The sequence below is a fragment of the Perca fluviatilis genome, chromosome 6, assembly GCF_010015445.1.
Source record: "Perca fluviatilis chromosome 6, GENO_Pfluv_1.0, whole genome shotgun sequence".
In the NCBI taxonomy this organism is placed as follows: domain Eukaryota; kingdom Metazoa; phylum Chordata; class Actinopteri; order Perciformes; family Percidae; genus Perca; species Perca fluviatilis.
The window spans coordinates 24,399,846-24,419,148 of NC_053117.1; the positions used below are offsets into that span (position 1 = coordinate 24,399,846).

Consider the following 19,303-nt stretch of genomic DNA (forward strand, 5'->3'; position numbering starts at 1 on the left):
ATAGCTAAATTTGAAGCGCAGATCAACAGAGAGCCAGAGAGAAGCAATCGCTAACTGCTAAGTAGCTAATAGAGCTAATAACGTGTAATGTTAAACAACTATGGGAGTAGCAAGAAAGTTGCTAAAAGGAGATTGCTACAAGTGCTTGAGTGAACTAGTGTAAAGTTTTAAATGTAAAGAGGATTATTAGCCGCTGTAATGAAGAATATGACAAAAGTAACTGTGTCAAGTGACCAAAGCAAGACGCTATCAGCAGCAACACAGAAGCATGTCAGCATGTCAGCCAAGCAGTAGGCAGGATAGGCGAGCCGGTGTAGCCAGTTTCATTGATGAAAGTGAAAGCCGCTCTGCATATCCATAATATGTTAGGTCCAATAACGTGTTGAATGTAGCCAGCCTGTCAGACTGGTGATCAGATGGCTTATCGGCGATTTTGAGTAACCACGATTGGATAATTTGAAAATATTAGAGATCGCCCAGGCCTACTGAAGTGGATTCAGAGAGTAAAATTTAAAATGTCTTTACTAGAAGCATGTATGCCTCCGTAGTGAACAGGACCAAGTAGCCAACCTTTTATGATAAAATATCAAATAATAATAATGAGTAATAATAATGATTTAACACCAGGAATCCAGTGTGTGTGTACTGCATGTGTTACTAAAGAGAGAATATGTACATGATGTGTGTGTGTGTGTGTGTGTGTGTGTGTGTGTGTGTGTGTGTGTGTGTGTGTGTGTGTGTGTGCCTGCCTGCGTGCGTGTGTGTGTGTGTGTGTGTGTGTGTGTGTGTGTGTGTGTGTGTGTGTGTGTGTGTGTGTGTGTGTGTGTGTGTGTGTGTGTGTGAGGAACAGAGAGAGGCAGAATTTAGAAAGGTCATTTGCATGATCTTTGGAAATATTGCCATAGCCTCAGGCTTTTCCTAAGAATACTGAGCTTAGAGAAAACTCAGTTATTTCCCATACTGTGTGTTCACTCTGCTAGATCAGGATTAATAAATTCACTTCCATGGTGCATTAAAACAACCATATGCGGTAGAACTCTCACAATTCGCTTTGCCTTCTCTCTTAATTAATGTTATTCAGTAACACTTCAGGATAATGACATTTAATAAGATCCACTAAGAATATAATTCCAAATGCATAATTTGGACAGTATTACCATAATAGTAATAGTAATAATGATTATAGACCTACACTCCCTTCTTTGAGGACTTATCTATTTCCCAGCATTACAAGTGGTATATAAATTATAAGATGATTATATAAAAAGTAACATTTAAACATGAAATATGTATGTTGCATTGCTGTAGATTTGAATGTATCATACATTATTTGTTAGTTCATTTGTTAAGCATACAGTATGTAGAACAGTTTAACAGGTCTGAGAAGCCTCTCTCATAAGATTATACTGCATGTAAAGCATATAACTTCATTCACCAGTTAATTTTAATTACTAATCTTTGTACTTATTTTGAGTCATTGTATGTAGGAGTTTCACTAGCTTGTCGTCAGGTCAACAGTTTCGGGCAGAGATAAACTTTTCATTTATGCTTTTGACAATTTAAAGTCTGTGAAATGGACTTTCTACCAGTTAGGTTATGTGGATGAATGCGCTCTATGAACCATCTTCAACTTTTAGGAAACAAATGAGTGAAAGGGTTTAATTCTATGATGACTAAGTGTCTTCAGTTAGCTTATAAAAGTACAGTAGAATGCAGACCAAAATATTCTGTAGTGATACAGGCAATTATGATGTGTTAGTGTCAGACTTCTTTTTATTGTCTTGATGTCTTGTTACTAGGGCTTTCAAAATGAATGCGATAATATAACAAGTTAACGCAAATTCCTTTTAACGCTGCTAATTTTTTGATGTGCAATTAACGCACGGGCGTTCTGTGATCTGTGCCTGCGGCCGTCAGTAGTTTGGGAAATCAGGAAGCGGTGCAGCAGTAACATTGTGGATGGCTAGCAGAAAAAAAGTTCTTTGAGCAGAAAATGAATAAATGGCAAGTTCAGTTCCAAAGCCCCTTCAGATGGTTCTCTCGTCAAGACTTAAGTTATTTGCATGTACTGTCGATGTGAATTGAGTTACCACCGGAGTACGTCCAGTCTCAAATACCACTTGCTGGCCATGCATACGGCTGATGCAGAGAACCATCCTCCCCCTCGCCAAAGGCAGGTCACGCTGGTTAATGTCATGTGGTCATATGTGCCCATCTGTTGTTGCTTGATGCGTTTGAGTTTGCCATATCATGCTTTCAGCATATTTTTGGAGTATACAGTGCTTTTGAAGTTATTCTGGAGAATATTCCAGACAGTATTTGTCATTGTTTCGCATTGTTATAGTAAACATTTGCATAAAGCAAGCATATTTGTCCGCTCCCATGTTGTTAACAGCATGAAACACTTAAAAAATATTGCTTAGAAGAGATGAAAAATGTGCAATTAATTTGCGATTAATCACGAGTTAACTATGGACAATTATGTGATTAAAAGTGATTAAATATTTGAATCGATTGACCCCAACTTGTTACAGACTGAACCTTCAATATTTATACCTGGATTAATGAAAATACAAAACACTAACTTGATCCGTCTGCCGTTCTCCATCTGTTCTCAGACATGTTGCATTCTCATTTGAAATAAAAATTGATGCTATCAAGAGCAGGAGTGATAATCCACCCGAAACGCATTTGCAGAGATGACGGCTTCCAAGAAATTGTGAAAGAGTGACGTGAAATATTGTCAGAGGAGGAAAGTCTTGAATTAAGAATCCGATTAAAGTTATGGCGAGCTTCATGAATAATGCAGCCAACGTTTATTTCCCAGGAAGTCAACTGTAAGACATAGTCCTCTGGCCAAGTCTCCCTGCTCTCAGTTCTCTCTACATTTCATCCACACCAGTAATGATGGATGGCATTTTAAAGTAAACTAATTAAACCAGAAAAGGAAAATGAATTGTGACGATATTTCATCGCATCAACATCATAATAGCACAAATGTCAGACTATTGCTTGCCATCAAAAAATTAAAAGCATAAATCAAAGGTTATGGAGGCAACAAAAAGGAGACTGGGTTTGAAAGTTATTGTTTTAACAGGATGACAAAATCATTAGAATCTAATTTATGACCCCAGGGCAAAGACTTTTCTATGATCTAGGGTTGGGCATGTCAGTGTAATATCCCTGTCATCGCTTTTGCCTCTTTCATTCATTCAATGGGCACTGGCAGGAAATACTCTGATTTCAATGGCACACTGAGTGGAACGAGCTGCTCAGGAGATGACCAAGGCCCTCCCCCTCCTGGCAAAGCTGGTAAATTGGTGTGCTCAAACTCCACAGCAGCACGCCACAATTATAACTCATCCATTCTGTGAGGGAGGAAGCAGCTAGATGTGCAGGATATAATTCTGACTCTGGTATCTGATTTCCGCATTGCAAAGTTGTCCGTGATAATATAAATTATGTTACTGTAAAATAATTAACAATATTAACAATACTTTTCCACACCAAAATGAAGTGATATCAGCTTCGTCAGTGGAAAAACAACTCTCTGATCAACACTTTGAATAGATGTGATTAAAAAATCAATACTTACTGACAATGGAAAATGTGCCATGCAAATTTTATTGCAACTATGTGACACTTTGACAAACTAATTAATCTCATTGTAACAAGTTGTGTGTGTTGGTTGGTTTGTTTCAAAGCAAACAAGCCACCAACTTTTCATGCTCTAACTAACGTTCTGTTGGTTTTGCGGTGAAGCCTTTGGGTCACATCTTCCTGTGAAAGAAGCTGTCACTTCAAATGAGGAAATCTTCATTTCTGCATGTGTGAATACTTACTGTAACACATCAGACGTGGTGTGAAACACTGTGTGAAAACCTGCTGTTTTCATTGCTAGTTGTCATAGCATCTGACTGCCTACACACAGTACTGTAGTTCACATCTCACAGGGACCTTTTTGCATTTTAGTTCAGATTTGAAAATTATGCTACAATATCAGACATAAAAGCTTGATCCATAAAACATACAGACACACAAACATGTGATCCTCAGTCTCAGTCCTCAACTTCCACCATCACCTCTTTCAATCTCTGTCTCATTTCACTTGAAGTTTATATTTTGTAGTGGCGTCACATCTTCCTGTAATCCTCCTCTGGATTGGCTGCAGCCCCTCATCTCTCAGCCCTGATGTTGAACATGTGAGAGGCATCAGTAAAAGATAGTAACCTTCACCTGAGCTAAGGGTTACCTAGCCTTGGATTTATATATATATAAAGACAGGCGGAAAAAGCCGTGGTCATCTGAGGCTGATCATTTTTTTGAAACACTCATTTTTGACACTCTTTTCACCTTGATCACCTGATTTTCTCTTAGGTACTGACTTAGTACAATGAAAGTAACTAAGACATGTTATTTTGATGGGTATTGTTTGAACACAGCTAAATGGAAAGTTACATTGCGCCTGTTTTGACAGAGACAAGGTGTTTCAAATAAGTGTTTTTCGCTGAGAAATCTGCTATAAATCTGCTGTAAAACGATGTTCAAAAATCTTTTATTTCTCTACCCAGCATTTTCTATTTTATTTTTCACTTCCTCTCTCTATAATTATTTCTATATTTTTTTCCGAATGTGTTCTTGAAACATGTCAAAGCTGTCGTAAATCATAAATCCTGACATTGAATTAAGTTCCAACTTTCTAACCAAGTAACACTGACATTCCACAGTGTGACTGAGACTCTGAAAATGTATTCAGCTTATCAGTTATTTCGGGCACAAGCAGCCACCCCCCAACTCCCTCTCAATAAATACGGGGTTGACTAAGTTGATATGCCTCGGAGGCATTTAAATATTCCCCCAAAAATATCTATTCATAAAGCGGGGCAACATAATTGGGTGATTTATGACCTTTTCACACCACTGGAGCGATTAACTGAAGACATCATTCAGAGCTGTCAATCAAACTGATTGTTCACATGGAAACTAAACACCATGCAGCCAATAACGGAGCCAGCTGACTTGAGAATGAGGCCTTCAAAAGCCTTTTCACCAAAGTGGCCTCTTCAAGACTGTCAGTTACGTTGTTATTGTGTTAAGATAAAACTTCTTCTATCAGAAAGCTGTGCTGGCAGAGAGAGAAATAGAATCAAAGGCACAGGTAAATCTGTGCACATTCATGTTGCCATCTCAAGGGTGACATGGTTTCAGTTGAACGCCATCTCATCCCATTGCCCTCCTCTCGCTCACTGCTGGTCACAGACCTTGACTATGTTCATGGCTTAATAGTACATCTGGGACACATCTTCACATAAAGCTATCATCACCTCAGATTTAATGATCAGACGCAGTGATTTGTCTTTATTGGTCTTCATAGACGCACACACCTGCATCTCCAGAGCCCTTCCTTTGGTAATAACACCAGGAAGAACAACTTGACACTAATTGGCACATCGTGTCAAGTGTGTTCATGCATAAAGCATTTCTTCTTCTGATGCTTTAAAAAGTACCAGCTTTGGAAAAGGATGAGATTGGAGAGGACTGCATCCTGGATGAGATTTCATGACTTTTGCGTCACCACATTTTACTCCAGCCTACAAAGCGACTCAGTCTTCACAGTATCCCAGTAACACGGTGGTGCTGAATAAGACCTTTCATACCATAACAATCCTCCAAGAATCCAAGAGTTCATATTTGTCAAATTCTCTTTCAAATCCATCTATTTATACAGTAAGTACCTCCCATTTGAAGACTAGTGTTTGTATTCTGCTAAGTCAAATTTCACGTATCCTCATAACATCGCTCCAATTTACTTATCAGAAGGCTCCCCCCCCCTTTGGTCCTCAGGGCTTGCTGGCTCTCAGTCTAATTACCAGAGATAATGGAGGGTGAAGCTAAATGGCGCTGATGGGGTCCAGCAGAAGGTTATTAGGTGTCCTCATTAGTGCCTGAGTGAAGTGAAAGGAGGTTTAAGGTCTTATTCTGATCCTGATGGATGGTGTTCCTCTCAGTCTGTCTTTACAGGGTGTGATTCAACAGTGGAGACGGCTCAGCAGAGGCATGAATAGGGTGATACATAAAGAAGGGAGTGTGAGTGTGTGTGTGTGTGTGGCACATATTGTAATGAGACGCGATTCTAGTGAGAGGTGCATGTTCATTTGCTGTATTAGTTACAGTTGTAATGTTTAATGCAGTATACATACAGTTCTTAATGCGTTGACAGATATGAGTGTATGTGCATTTGATTACATGGCCAACCCAATGACAGCAGTACATGTCAGTTGTACTTTCAACCCTTTGTAAAGGGGTTAAAGAAGAGAAAAAGAATACACTGGTCAAAGCAATGTATTCCTGTTTTATTGTATTACTCATAGTTGCTCAGACACGTGTATATACAAATACAGTACAGATCATTTTTTGTCAAATTTTTTGTTGTTTATATACTGTAAAGGAGCAGGTTGGAAATATTCCCCACTGATGGCAAAGTGGTAGCGGGGTTCAAAGGTGAGGAAAGTAGGACAGCAGGTGGTGTGGTGGAGGTTATACAAGCACAAGATTAATGGGACAGGACAGGCGCACAAAATGAACAAGTGGCTCATCGGCAAGAGGGGAGCTGACGAAAAGAGAGGCTTTGCCCTGTACACACAGAACCTGGATCGATGATAGGCTTTACCCCGCTAACAATCCACTATAGGATTTGGTGTAGGGGGTGCACTAATCCTTGAACTGTGCCCAGGACCAACGTCTACCGTAGGGAGAAGTGATTCAGGGTTGTTAAAAAGGGAGAGAAAGTGAAGGGCCCTGTTGTAGTCTCTTCGACGCCAACAGCCGTTCCGTGTAAAAGCACAATGGCAGAAAGCGTCTTGTACACAGACAGGACTGCCAGGGCAGAGGCTGAAGGGCTAAGGCATGGGAAACACTCTTCGTTGCCAAAGAGGGTTGCCGCTTCCCATTCACTGCGGCAACAGCAAATGAGACACGCACACACACAAACTCAAAGGTCTCACACATTTCTTCACACTGAAAAGCATCCACAGACTGATGTATACACTCCCATAACGCCTCCTCTTGGGAAAGCAGAAAGAGGATGACTAGTCAGAGGAGACAGACTGCAACTACATGGGATGAATTCAGTAGATGGGTACAGAAAGAGTCATTCTTAGGCGAAAAAAAGAGTTGCTTTCGAAGTACAAAATGACTGACCCCCACTGTAACTTCACAACAATGTGTTTATGTACATTTGTCATCTGTCACTACACAGCTTTAATGACATCACTCAAATGGGGATGCAAAAACACACAACATGAAAGTGATCCGAATATCTAACACGTCATAAAGAAAAAGAAAATAAGAGCAAAAGAAAACTTTTTAAAAACTTTTTTTTTTTTTTTTTTTTACATGTCATCAAGTTCATGCGCATGCCACATAATGAAACTGGCGAGATCCTTCCATTACAAAGCAAACAGTCCACTCATGGCAGATCTTAGAGCTGACCAACATGCTTTCAAACACTGAAGGCAAAAAAGTATGAATAAGCCGTCCGTTAAGTCCAAAGTGTTTCTTTCCAAGGCAGGATCCTTATGAAGAGATGTGAAGGTTGGTGACTGGTTTGAAACATGTAACAGGTGAGCCACTCGTTTGGCTGGCTAATGTTCAGCCTTCTGTACACTGGTGTACAGCTCCCACAGGTTTTCCCTTCATATTAGCTCAAAGTTTCATTAGGCATTGAGGATTAAAGCACACAATGCATTGTTTGAGGACAGTACACACTCCGCAAAACCCAGAGATAATACCGTATTCATTTTTTAGAAAAGACATAAGAACCAAATTAATACTTTAATATCAAACACTATTTACATCAAGAAGTTTTCCTAATAATAATAGTCATAATCATCATCATAACAATAATAATAATAATTATACAGTTTTAACAATTATCTCATTTTTTCTTTTGTCCTCCAGAAAGGTACAAAACAGATACTAACCTAACACTACTTGTTTTATGGTTGACTACCTCAGGATACACAGTATCCAGTTTATAAGTTGATCCTCATTTCCCAGGTTAAGGTGTGTACAGAATAAACCATGGTAATAATAGCAATAATGACAAATAGTAGTATTGGTAATTATAAGAGAGTACAATTGAAGCTGGTTTCTGATAAAAGTCTAGTGTTAATCTGCTGACAAGCGTCCATTTTGAATGCTATGCGGTGCTCATTCCCTGTGGTGTTCTCCTGAAAATTAGTACCTCATTAAATGGCCTCGTCTCCTATTACCCCCCATAGCTGAGCTGCTATTCCGCCATAATAGAATCGTTACCGTAGCGCAAAAAACTAATGGCAAAAGGCAAAGGCAGTCTTTCTGGGGAAGAAAAAAACAAACAGAAAAAAGGCAGCCACAAAATTGAAAGAAAGCAAAAACAAAACAGTGCATGCCTTTTGAGACAGAATGATACTGAACAATAGGTTTGTCATTGAATCAGGTGTTTTTTTCAGTAGTGTTGCATGGATTTTTTGTTGTTTTGTCTTGTTTTGTTTAGTTAGGCACTCGAGTCACACTACCTTCGGCTACCTCCCATGTCTTTCTATCTCTCCCTGTGTGTGTATCTCTCCCTTTAATTCTCTTCGTCTCCTTCAATAGCCAAGTCTCTTAAACTGCAAGGTCATTGGTGCTTTAAAACCCCCCACAGTGGAAATCTACACCCCCCTCCCAAGACCCCCCAAGCCTTCCACCATCTATTTTTAATACCAGGAATAACTCCCCTTGCCACAACATGGGGTCCACATGTCTGTCATTTTGAACCTCATTAAAGAGTCACTTAAACCTGTAACACTAGGAGCTGAAGGTGGACATGCAATTGTTCCTATGCTCCTTTTCTTGCTCCATTTCTCTCTTTCTATCTGTCTTTCCAAACCAGATGGTGCCCTATTTCTCATTCAAAAACCTGGCTTTTAAAGGAAGGAGTTCATTTCTCTACCTGTCGATATTTCTTTGAAAGCAAGGCACCAAGTCCCTTCTGTTTGAAAAATGACATAGTAGCTTTCATTATGCTAACTCACCATGTGCATCTGTGGGAGCTAAAGGACGCTGAATATAATAACAGTGAATTTCTTTTTAATGTAAATGCTAACATAAACCTGGCCAGACTAAAAAGCTGTGCATTGCCTTGAATTAAAAAGATAGTTTCTCTATTCACACTAGGTGTTTTTATCTAATTGGAGCTATGCATCAGTAAACGCTGCACTAACTGCTGCAATGAACTGAATGTGATAAGCAGCTAACTAATATTTGATAAGCATGAGTCAAAGCTGTGGATTAAGTAACATAGATGGGAGAAAAAGTATGGTAATGTGAATTTAAGGGTCATTTTTTTAAACACTTTACATCTGTTTTAGGTCTAATTTAAGTTAGACGGTACGAAAACCCTAAGTTTACAGTGTCTCCGCTTTCAAAGACAATGTTTGGAGAGACCATTGGCTAAGCAAAATAACTTAAAGTAAAGCTGAAAAAATTAAAGTCTCCAATTTAGCTGTGAATCAGTTTTTAAACAATCACTTTAACAGTCAATTTCAGAGAAAAAAAAGCTGTGGATGCAAGTGTTTATGGGAGTGTTGATATCGACTAATACTCAAATAGAACAGAGGGAACAATTGCAGCCCTGCTCAGTAAACATTACATAAAATGACTGTGACTCTTGCCGTGAAATTGTGTGATCAACTTTCAAAAGATATCGATCCTCGATCTTAATAGCAGTCTACAAAGTGTCTGGTGAGAAAGTTTCAATTTAGCTGTTCTGTGAGTCATGGTGAACCGAATGTGTTTGAAAGGCATGTTTTATTAAGCAGACTGGCATGCTCTCCACAAAGGAGGACAAGAAAAAGAAGCCTTGTGTATCCATCCATTGGGTGCTAACTTTAAACCAGGACAGTCTGAAGATCTGAAGGCTAAGGTGCATGTCGTATACGTATTTCTCAGTGCTGTGGTTTCCACTCTGACCTCTGCTTAAAACCATTACTCTTCTTTTCCTTCATCTTCATCTTTCAGCTTTGCACTTCACTTCCTAGTAAAATGAAGGCACAAAAATCTGTTTCTTATGACCCTCCAGAACTTGATCAAAATGTTTTCTGAAAGGCTTCTCGAGAGGTCTCGGGAACACTTTTTATTTTTGTATGTACAGTTCTTTCTAAGACCTAAAATCATCACTTTCTAACTGTGTACTGCTACAACTGTATACAAATGTAAAAAACCCTACTGCTATTGACTGTTAGTGTAGTGTCTTGTATGTGACTCTCTAAGCATGTATCTGTGTATATGTGTATGTGTGTGTGTGGGTAAACGTCAGTGCTGCAATGACATAAACATGATGTAAAGGGATGTCAAAAGTCACCGGAAAATAAGAATCACGAAGTGTCAAAAAACGGGATTTGGCATCTTAGTTGAAGGTTTGAGAGGGGGAATTGTCTCTCCCACTTCCAACATCAACTTTTTTCACTCACAGACGGAGAAAGACCACTTAAATATATTTCTGAAAAAAATAGAGGGTTCCTTGAGAAGCCTGCTCTGATGCCCAATCAAGCAAACACGCTCCACCCAAATCCCGCCCCTCCCCTGCAGCCTCGGGCAGATTCAGGCCACGCTAGGTGTTAATGCCCTCCAGGACAGAGGGAGGCGCTATAAAGTGAAGAGTGCTGATAGGCAGACCAGCAACAAAGCCAGCAGTGGACTTGTTTTTTGCAGGTGTGGCGCAGCATTTGTTTCATCACTTCGGGAAGGCTCAGCCGGTTCATGGCTGGTATCATCTGAAGGATAAGAAAAAGAAACAAGGAATTATTATTTGTGGTACACCACAGCTCTTTTGCAACAGTGCACCACAGACAAAAGACAACATTATGTAATTAATGCATTTTCATATGTTTGATGTTTCTTAAAAAAAAAAAAATTAATGTTGGGGTGTAAAAAAGACAAAAAAAAAAAAAAAAAAAAAAAAAAAAGAAAAAAAAAAAAAAAAAAGGTGGGGGTTTGGGGTAATAAGTTTATAAAGTTGTGATAGTGAAGTCTGAGTTGCCATATGAACTTGGGTTGCTATGTCATGTTTCGAATCTCGTCAGAAACATTTTTAATTTAACTCCCAGGCGAGGTGCCTCGTGTGTGGCAGTGGCCTCTGCACCATGGGAAAGTAGCTGAACCACGTTCAGCAAAAGACAGATAGACTGAAAAGGATCAAGCAGTTGCGTGTGTGTGTGTGTGTGTGTGTGTGTGTGAACGGACATGGCAACAGTAGATTGTCCATGCATGTCTTAATTTCCCTCCTTGCGCCAAAAGACGCATGCAAGGTAAGAGGCAGTCGTCAATGATGCAGGCAAGATAGCAAGGCAGGCAAATAGGCAGATAAAGAATCAGGCAGGAGAAGAGGCAGATGGGCATCACAAATATCCTATGATCTGGCCTGGTGTGTGTCCCATTTAGATGGCACTCAATGATAAACTCTGATCATAAAAATATTTTTTAAATGTCCTATATTTAATAGGTTGTTATACAGTATGTGTGTGTGTATATAAAGTATATTCCCAGTGGGGTGATCTTTGTGTTTCAGATCTTTGTGTGAGCTGCTGCTGGGAATGAGACATCAGCATGGGGGTGTGTGTTTCAGTTTAGTGACTGGGTAAGACTCATGTATGAAGACATGAAAATGCTGTGCGTTCTGAGCACAGAAAATAATCAGTGCTGCGCTACAGAGCCAAACAGCAACTCAGTGAGTAGTAAAACAGAGAATTGCAAAATATTTTTTTTTGCCATGTAAATGTATGTGTATATGTACACATATCTTTTTATTTATATATCTTTTGACACTGGTCAGATTATATAAAGCACTCGAGTAACTGATGTATTGGGATGGAATGATTTTAGTCGAAAATCAAGACGCATGATATGAAGCACAACATGAAGTTGGACGTGACATTCAGTTTTGAATTAGTGAACAGGTTTGAAAACAGTGTGAAAATGTGAAACATGCACATCTATGAGAACAACACATGTACTGTAAACTGACATATGAATGTGATATATTAGAGATGTAAATAATTATATACACCATGCAGTGTATATACAAATATATATCAACGTGCAACATTGTCCATCAATATTTATATGCAAGCAACAATGCAATGACACAACATCTGGAGAAGAATCAGTGTAAGAGAAGCACCAGTCAGGGGTGTGGAAGGACTGATCAGCTTTCAGACAAACATCATTAAAGGAAACAGGCACAGAAAAGGAGACACATGTACAGATGTGTGGAGGTCATACTGAAGAGAATCAAAAAAGCAGGAAGCCATACTAACCTCGTGGTTCTAATGTATTGTCTACTTTGTCGTTTACATCAAAAACGCGGTCATGTACGCCTATAGTTTTCACACAGCTGTCTATAACAGAAAATAGGGAGAATGAGAGATCATTAGAGGTTTATGCCAAATAGGTTAGTGACATTTGAAGCACACACCCCCTCCTCTCAGCCCTGAAATAAAACATCCCAAGCAACAAAGCTCATGGCAACATTCAGATGAGGTATGAAGTGACCTGGATTTCATTTGATGTGATCATCTATCATCCTTTTCATGTTTTCAAAAAAACATTTTTCTTAGTAAGTAAAGCCGTTTTTGTGATAAATGAAAGGGGTATGTTGGACAGTGAGCAAAATGTAATTGAAGAGGAAGTGAGGTAACCAGAGAAGTAGACATAAACTGTTCTGATTTCCAATCCAAATGTGTACTTCAACAAGCTCTGTTACAAAGCCTTGTGCTGCATGCAAACACTTACTTGATGGTCGGACGAAAACTTTGAGCTTCAGGCACGTTTTCCTCCCGTTCTCAGCAATGGTGGAGGCTGAAAAAAATGCAAAAGACATAGGTAAAGAGGGTGTTAATATAATACTGCATGTAGCGTCACACATGCATTTAACACGTTCCTGACTGTGTTTTTCCTTCATATAAAAAAGGTCTGCATGAATAGATTTTAAATAATGAATAGATTTTCTTCCCTGTAGTTAAACAGTTAAAACTGAGGTTGTTTATTCAGAAAAATCTTTTAGATTGGTAATGTTGACTCTTAAGTGGATTTTGTAGGGTTAGTCATGGTTCTTGGGAAATTATAGCCAGGAAGTATTTACAGATGTGCTCGGGAAATGTCTCTGGGGAGAGTGGAGTGCTTTGCTCACAGATTAATTGTTGCATTTTAGATTATACAACTGGCAGCAGCTTTATAAGAATCAAGGAATTTGCATCCATTAAAAACACTCTGGAACGGTAAGATATCATGTTATAATAATACTTTATATGTATACATTTACAGTCATGTGAAAACATTAGGACACCCATGCTAAAGTTGACTAAAAAGAGGAATAAAAAAATCATCTTTTGGAAATTGATCTTAATGCCTTAATTAAAAAAATGAGGAAAAATCCATCTTTAAGGACACCAATTTTCTTTGTGAATGAATAATGTATCGTAAATAAATAAATGTTCTTCCTTAAAATACAGGGGGCATAAGTAAGTACACCCCTATGTTAAATTTCCATAGAGGCAAGCAGATTTTTATTTTTAAAGGCCAGTTATTTCATGCATCCTGATAAAGTTCCCTTGGCCTTTGTAATTAAAATATTCCCACATCATCACATACCGTTCACCATACCTAGAGATTGGCATGGTTTTATTTCAGTTAACTAATAGCTGGTTTGATTTGCATTGAGAGATGATTTTATGGAAAGTACCCCATGCCAATCTCTAGGTATGGTGAAGGGTATGTGATGATGTGGGGCTATTTTAATTCCAGAGGCCAAGGGAACTTTATCAGGATGCATAGTATCCTGGATCCATGAAATAACTGGCCTTTAAAAATAAAAAGCTGCCTGCCTCTATGGGAATTTAACATAGGGGTGTACTTACTTATGCCCCCTATATTTTAAGGAAGAACATTTATTTATACATTTATACATTATTCATTCACAAAGAAAATTGGTGTCCTTAAAGACTGGATTTTCCCTCATTTTCCAAAAGATGATTTTTTTATTCCTCTTTTTAGTCAACTTTAGCATGGGTGTCCTAATTTTTTCACATTACTGTATGTATTTTCAAGTCAACTCAAGAGCTTTATTGTCCATTTCTTCACATATACTAGACATGCAGAGGAATCGAAAGTTCGTTTCTCACCATCCCACAGTGAAGAAGAAAAATGCACAACAGATAAGACAAAACATTCCTACCACAAGAGTAAAAAAAAAGTGCTCAACAGATAGGGACATTTTTCCTAACGCTAAAACAATAAACGGCAACAATATCACAAGACCAGACAAAAACACAAGAATGTCACAAGCAGCAAACAAATTTTATATGACGTGTTGTGGTTAGAGCAGAAAGATGTGCAAATTTTCCTCTCTAAAAACGCTCAATTCAAGAGACACAAAGTTAGCACACCGAGGATGTATGTGCTGCATGTGTGGATGGTTTGCGGTTGCTGTCAGGGAAATGGATCCCTTCCTGTCAAGTCCATGGGGTGTGAATCTCTGAGCGTTAGCTATCATAGTGGTTGTATCACATCCCCTAAAAATATCTCATGTGGAGAGAGCATGTGCGAGTGCGTGTGTGTGTGTGTGTGTGTGTGTGTGTGTGTGTGTGTGTGTGTGTGTGTGCGCCCGCCATGTGGTTGACCACTAATGGTGTTGTGGTGAGGCACCAGGTGCTGTCTTCTGTAGACGAGGATAGGGGTCAAACACATGTCAGTTAGAGCATGGTGAGTGCATAATGCGTGCATCCATCATGGCAGGAGAAAGTACAGTAGTTTAAAAATATATGCTGTTGTCTTGTGTCAGGACCTCTTATCAAATGGAGAATATTTTATTGCGATATACTAATCTTATTTACTGTAAACTAGTTTTCATTTCTACTATCCCCCTCAGCTCCAGAGAGACCATATTATCCGCTAAGATGTCTTTCGGGCATCATTTTATGTCTTCTGTGGATCATTCCACAGCTGATGCAATGAAGCCAAGCATTTCCAAAGGCTACCATTAGGGATCTGTCAACTCCTCTCTAGTGAACCTTTACCTAACCCCTCCCTTCCCTCTCTCCCAGCTGTGTCACCCTCTCTTCTCGTCCGTCAGCATGGCCATATCCATTCATCAGACCTCAACTGACTAGCCTTCTTCATATTTTACAGCACACACACCAACGAAAGTGTGCAAACAAGACACACATTTGCATATCTGTCTGTAAGTGTTGCTCGGCATCCTCTTAAGTAACAGTATTTACAATTCTCTCATCTCGTCCTGTCTGCAGAATGTTTTAGATTTAAAAATATCTTGAATGTACACATCGCTGCAATCAATGTCCCAGCAATTTTTGGAGGAAGTGGAAAAAGCAGTAAGCTTGTCTCTGTAGCCAGGGGATATGTTCATTTAGAGAATTATTAACTAGTAACTGGAAAAGGGTCAGAAGAGATCGAAATCTATTGCTTTGTTGCATGCTCTCTACTCCTACTCGCTTTTCATCAAATGCATACTGCATACTCTTTCAATCACTTACTTTTTGCAAAGCCTTCTCTACAGCTCATCAAGCTGTCTCTCTCTCTCTATCCCATCGACATTGCTGTTACCATTTTAATGTTGTCGCTTCATCAGCTGTTTCTTAGTCATGTGTCAGTGTGCAGGAGAGGTGACTTGAGATCAGACGCCCTTTTTTACAGCTCAGTTCATATTCAGCGGATGCAGAGGAGAAAGAAAGAAGAGGGAAGAAAGAGAGAGGGGGCCTTATTATTTTGGTGTGGAGGCAGCCGATGACACGCTAATGAACCTTGACCACAGACGCTCACCCACTCAGTCATATACACCAGTACCCACACAATTTATGTCACTCCTCTTATTGCTCCACTTCTCTTTTCCACCACTACTTAATGCACCGATTTTCTCACACACACATACACACACACACACACACACACACACACACACAGTCTCCAGATGTCTTATCTTCATCATTGTTGTGGGCGGAGCGGAGTCACAGCCATCGACACCAGCCACTTAGCAAAGGCAGCTGATTATGAGAGTATGGCCGCGGTGAAAACCGCAAAAAGCATGTGGGAGTCTCTGTCATGATGACAGTTAGTGAAGCTGTTGTGATGTTTATAGATTATGCCATAACACGCTATCCACCTCCTACACTTGGACTTAAGGTGCAAGAGTGAACAGATATCATGATTGCATTCACCATTTACATGTTGCATAGCAGTTTGCAACAAGTATAAAGCTAACAACTCTTATGGCTATGCTTTTTATCAATACAGTATGTGACAAGGATGCTAATGTGAGAAAGTCAACTAAACTATCTCATATGAGCTTGGATGTGGCCAATGTGCTGCATATGACTGAGGTGTGTTGCTGTACATTCTTGACTACAAAGGAAATATTAGGCTTTGGCTACATTCCTTTCTTGGTAGCAGCTCTTCATACTCGTGTGTTTGATGAAGGTCCATCCACCCAGGGCCCTGCACCAGTGCCTGTTTATTTTGGATTAACATGCTGCTGAAGGCCAGCTTATTGTTCTTGTAGGCCGTAACATCAACACCTGCTATTCTGGTTCCCATCAGGCCAGCAGTCTCAACCATCAATCCATCCAGCCTGAGCAAGTGGCTGCTTTGAATGACAGAGGCCCTCAAAAGGCTCTGTCCCAGAGCCGGGGGGGTAGAGGATGGCGGGAGGGAGAGGTTAGGTTACTCCTCCAAGCCTTGTCCCCTGCCTAGTAATGGCTGGTCCCCTCAGAACACTGCATTATGCATCAGCATTAAGGCAAATGGAATGAAGCAGAATCCAATTACGGAAGAACAAACAGGTGGGCTCAGTGCAGCTTAGGCACAGTATTGTTTCAATCACAGCCCAAGCCAAGCTTTATTGCAACTGTAATGTTATCTGGAAAACACATTTCCGTTGCCTTTCAATGAAAGATTCAACAGCACATTCCAGACACGAGGACATAAAACCATGTGTTTGTAGTGATGGGAAGCCGGATGCAAAGATTACGCTGGCTAAATACAGTAGATACTATTATGGTAAGATATTGATTTCTTATCCATCATTTAGAAGGCCTAATGGCTCAGCTGTAAAAGAATAATGCAAGGTGAGTCAATCAAACTGCTAGAAGCAGGTGTCATCTGGGGTCTGGTAGTCAGGCAATCAAATCAACCAAAATAAATCTTAACATACTGTACTGTGACAACAAACAGTTTATAAGCAAAGAATCTTATCATATTATCATATACTTGTATACCATCAAATGAACATGTACCATTAATAGCATCATGTTAGCATGCCTCTAGTTGAGTAAGGTCTCCAGCTGGCTTTAATAATGGTGCACTAATCCTTTGATCCCTGCTTATTTGTTAGGATGGGGCGGTTCAAATCCTCTTTTTTTTTTTTCTTTGCTTTTTTTTTTCCCTTTTTCTGCCAGCTCTCTAAAAACAAGGCTGCTGTTTGATTGTCTTTCACTGACATTACTCATATGGCTTACACAGTGCAAACCAATCACAGTTTTGGTCCAGGAGTCCAGTAGTCTGAGTTTACATAAACTGGTGTCCAAGAGAAAGGACAAAACACATGCAGTGTTACTTTCTAGAACCGTTGTGCCATCTTCTACCCATGTCTCCATCTAGCCAATTAGACAGTTTGTAGCCAGAATACATTACATCTATTCCGTGTACAGAAATCACTGCTGGGTTTCATCAACATTTGTCCTTCGGTTACAGGGTGTGGAATCAGTCAAAAGAGGACAATGTTAAACTAAACACGTGGAAGAAAACCTTGAATTAAAGAGACTAGAGGGAGTTTCAGACAAAAGAGAGATAATATTTATATGACCCCTCCAATAGGTAAAATCACTGCTACACTGTCCAAAATAATCTATTTAAGGCATACAATAGCACACACATACAGTACAGTACAAATGCATTGGGAAATGAAATGTTGTACAGACAAAATCACTGAATGTCCTCCACAAAATGCCCTTCCTACATTCAACCATTAACAAAGCAGCATACTTTTCAAACAAGACATTTTAGAAAGTTTTAGAAATTGGATAAAATAAGTCAAAACTAAGACCAGCAAATAGAAACTATCTGTATGTGTGTGTTTGTATGCCTATACACAAAATGTGCACATGTAAGAAGATGGAAGAGACTATCCACTGAAGAGGCCCATTAACCAGATGCTACAACAGCGAACACACAATAGGAGGGAATGAGGGAGCAGGGAGAAGCAGTGAAAGAGGAGGACTTGGATTCAGGCAGAACATAAACTCCCCCACCCCCCTGGTGATAGTTGGCCTTTAGCTCTTTCCTTCATATTTTAACCTCCGCCAAAAGTGAACCAAAGTCATTCATCATGCCGCTTGCTCCGAGGTGACGAGGTCACAAGCAATGAGGAAAGGAGTGAGAGAATTGAGACGAGAGGGAGAGAGAGCAGTGAGCCGAGAGGGAAAAGTGTGTTAAAATCATAATGCCTAATTTGCACGAGCTTCCTTACACTATTGTATATCAATGCAAGAGTGTGGGGATACTGTTCAATTATTTCCCTTCACTATTATGTCAATCTACATTAAGCATCATCATTTTGTGAAAGATCACATAATGATAATCTAACTAATTACTCTATCTTCTTGAAAATGAAAAGCGTCTGAAAGTCTGAAAACCCTTGAATTTCATCATCTCATTCATGTCTTCACATTCAAATGACAATAAACTCAGTGATTTATCAATCTTAGGGGGAGGGTCAGCTTTTTAAAGCAGCCACACAATAATAAATCACTGTACATAATAATGTTTCATTAGTGCACTTAGTTTATCCCATAGAATCATAATATAATTGCTATGGCCCAAGTATCCATCCACTGAATAAACTGCAAACACTGTGTATAGATGTGTGTGTACACAAATGTGTGTATTGTAATTGAGGAACAACAAAAAAAGAATGAATAAATTAACAATAACCAATTAAACATAATGACCAATGCACTGGGTTAATAATATATGTGTTAATGGCCAAGGATAAAATGTCCTTGTCTTTGTGAGAGTGAATCATAATCTGAAGACGGCTGTTAGAAGCGTGAATCATATTAGGCAGAGGGGAACCTTGTGCCCTCTGAATCACAGACCTTGCCTGCCCTACTTTTCCTCTGATCTCGTGGCTTTTCACAGTCTTTCTGTTTCTCGGGAAGACAAAGTGATGACTACTTTATTGGCGGTCAAACTCAAAGTAACTTGATTAGAG

General features: G+C 39.4%; 1 protein-coding gene across 2 annotated transcripts in view; it reads right to left on the reverse strand.

Moving 5' to 3' along the window:
- Positions 1-6,332: 6,332 nt before the first annotated feature.
- The window catches only part of efna5b (ephrin-A5b), a 91,810-nt gene continuing 78,839 nt past the window's right edge, over positions 6,333-19,303 (reverse strand). Inside the window, exons 3-5 of one of the 2 annotated variants that reach the window (XM_039804141.1) lie at positions 12,814-12,879; positions 12,339-12,419; positions 6,333-10,796 (exon numbers count right to left, since the gene is read on the reverse strand). In XM_039804141.1, coding sequence (XP_039660075.1) covers positions 10,669-10,796; positions 12,339-12,419; positions 12,814-12,879 — 275 coding nt within the window. In that variant the 3' untranslated portion in view covers positions 6,333-10,668. The remainder of the gene's footprint in view (positions 10,797-12,338; positions 12,420-12,813; positions 12,880-19,303) is intronic. The other variant, XM_039804142.1, reaches the window with a different exon arrangement.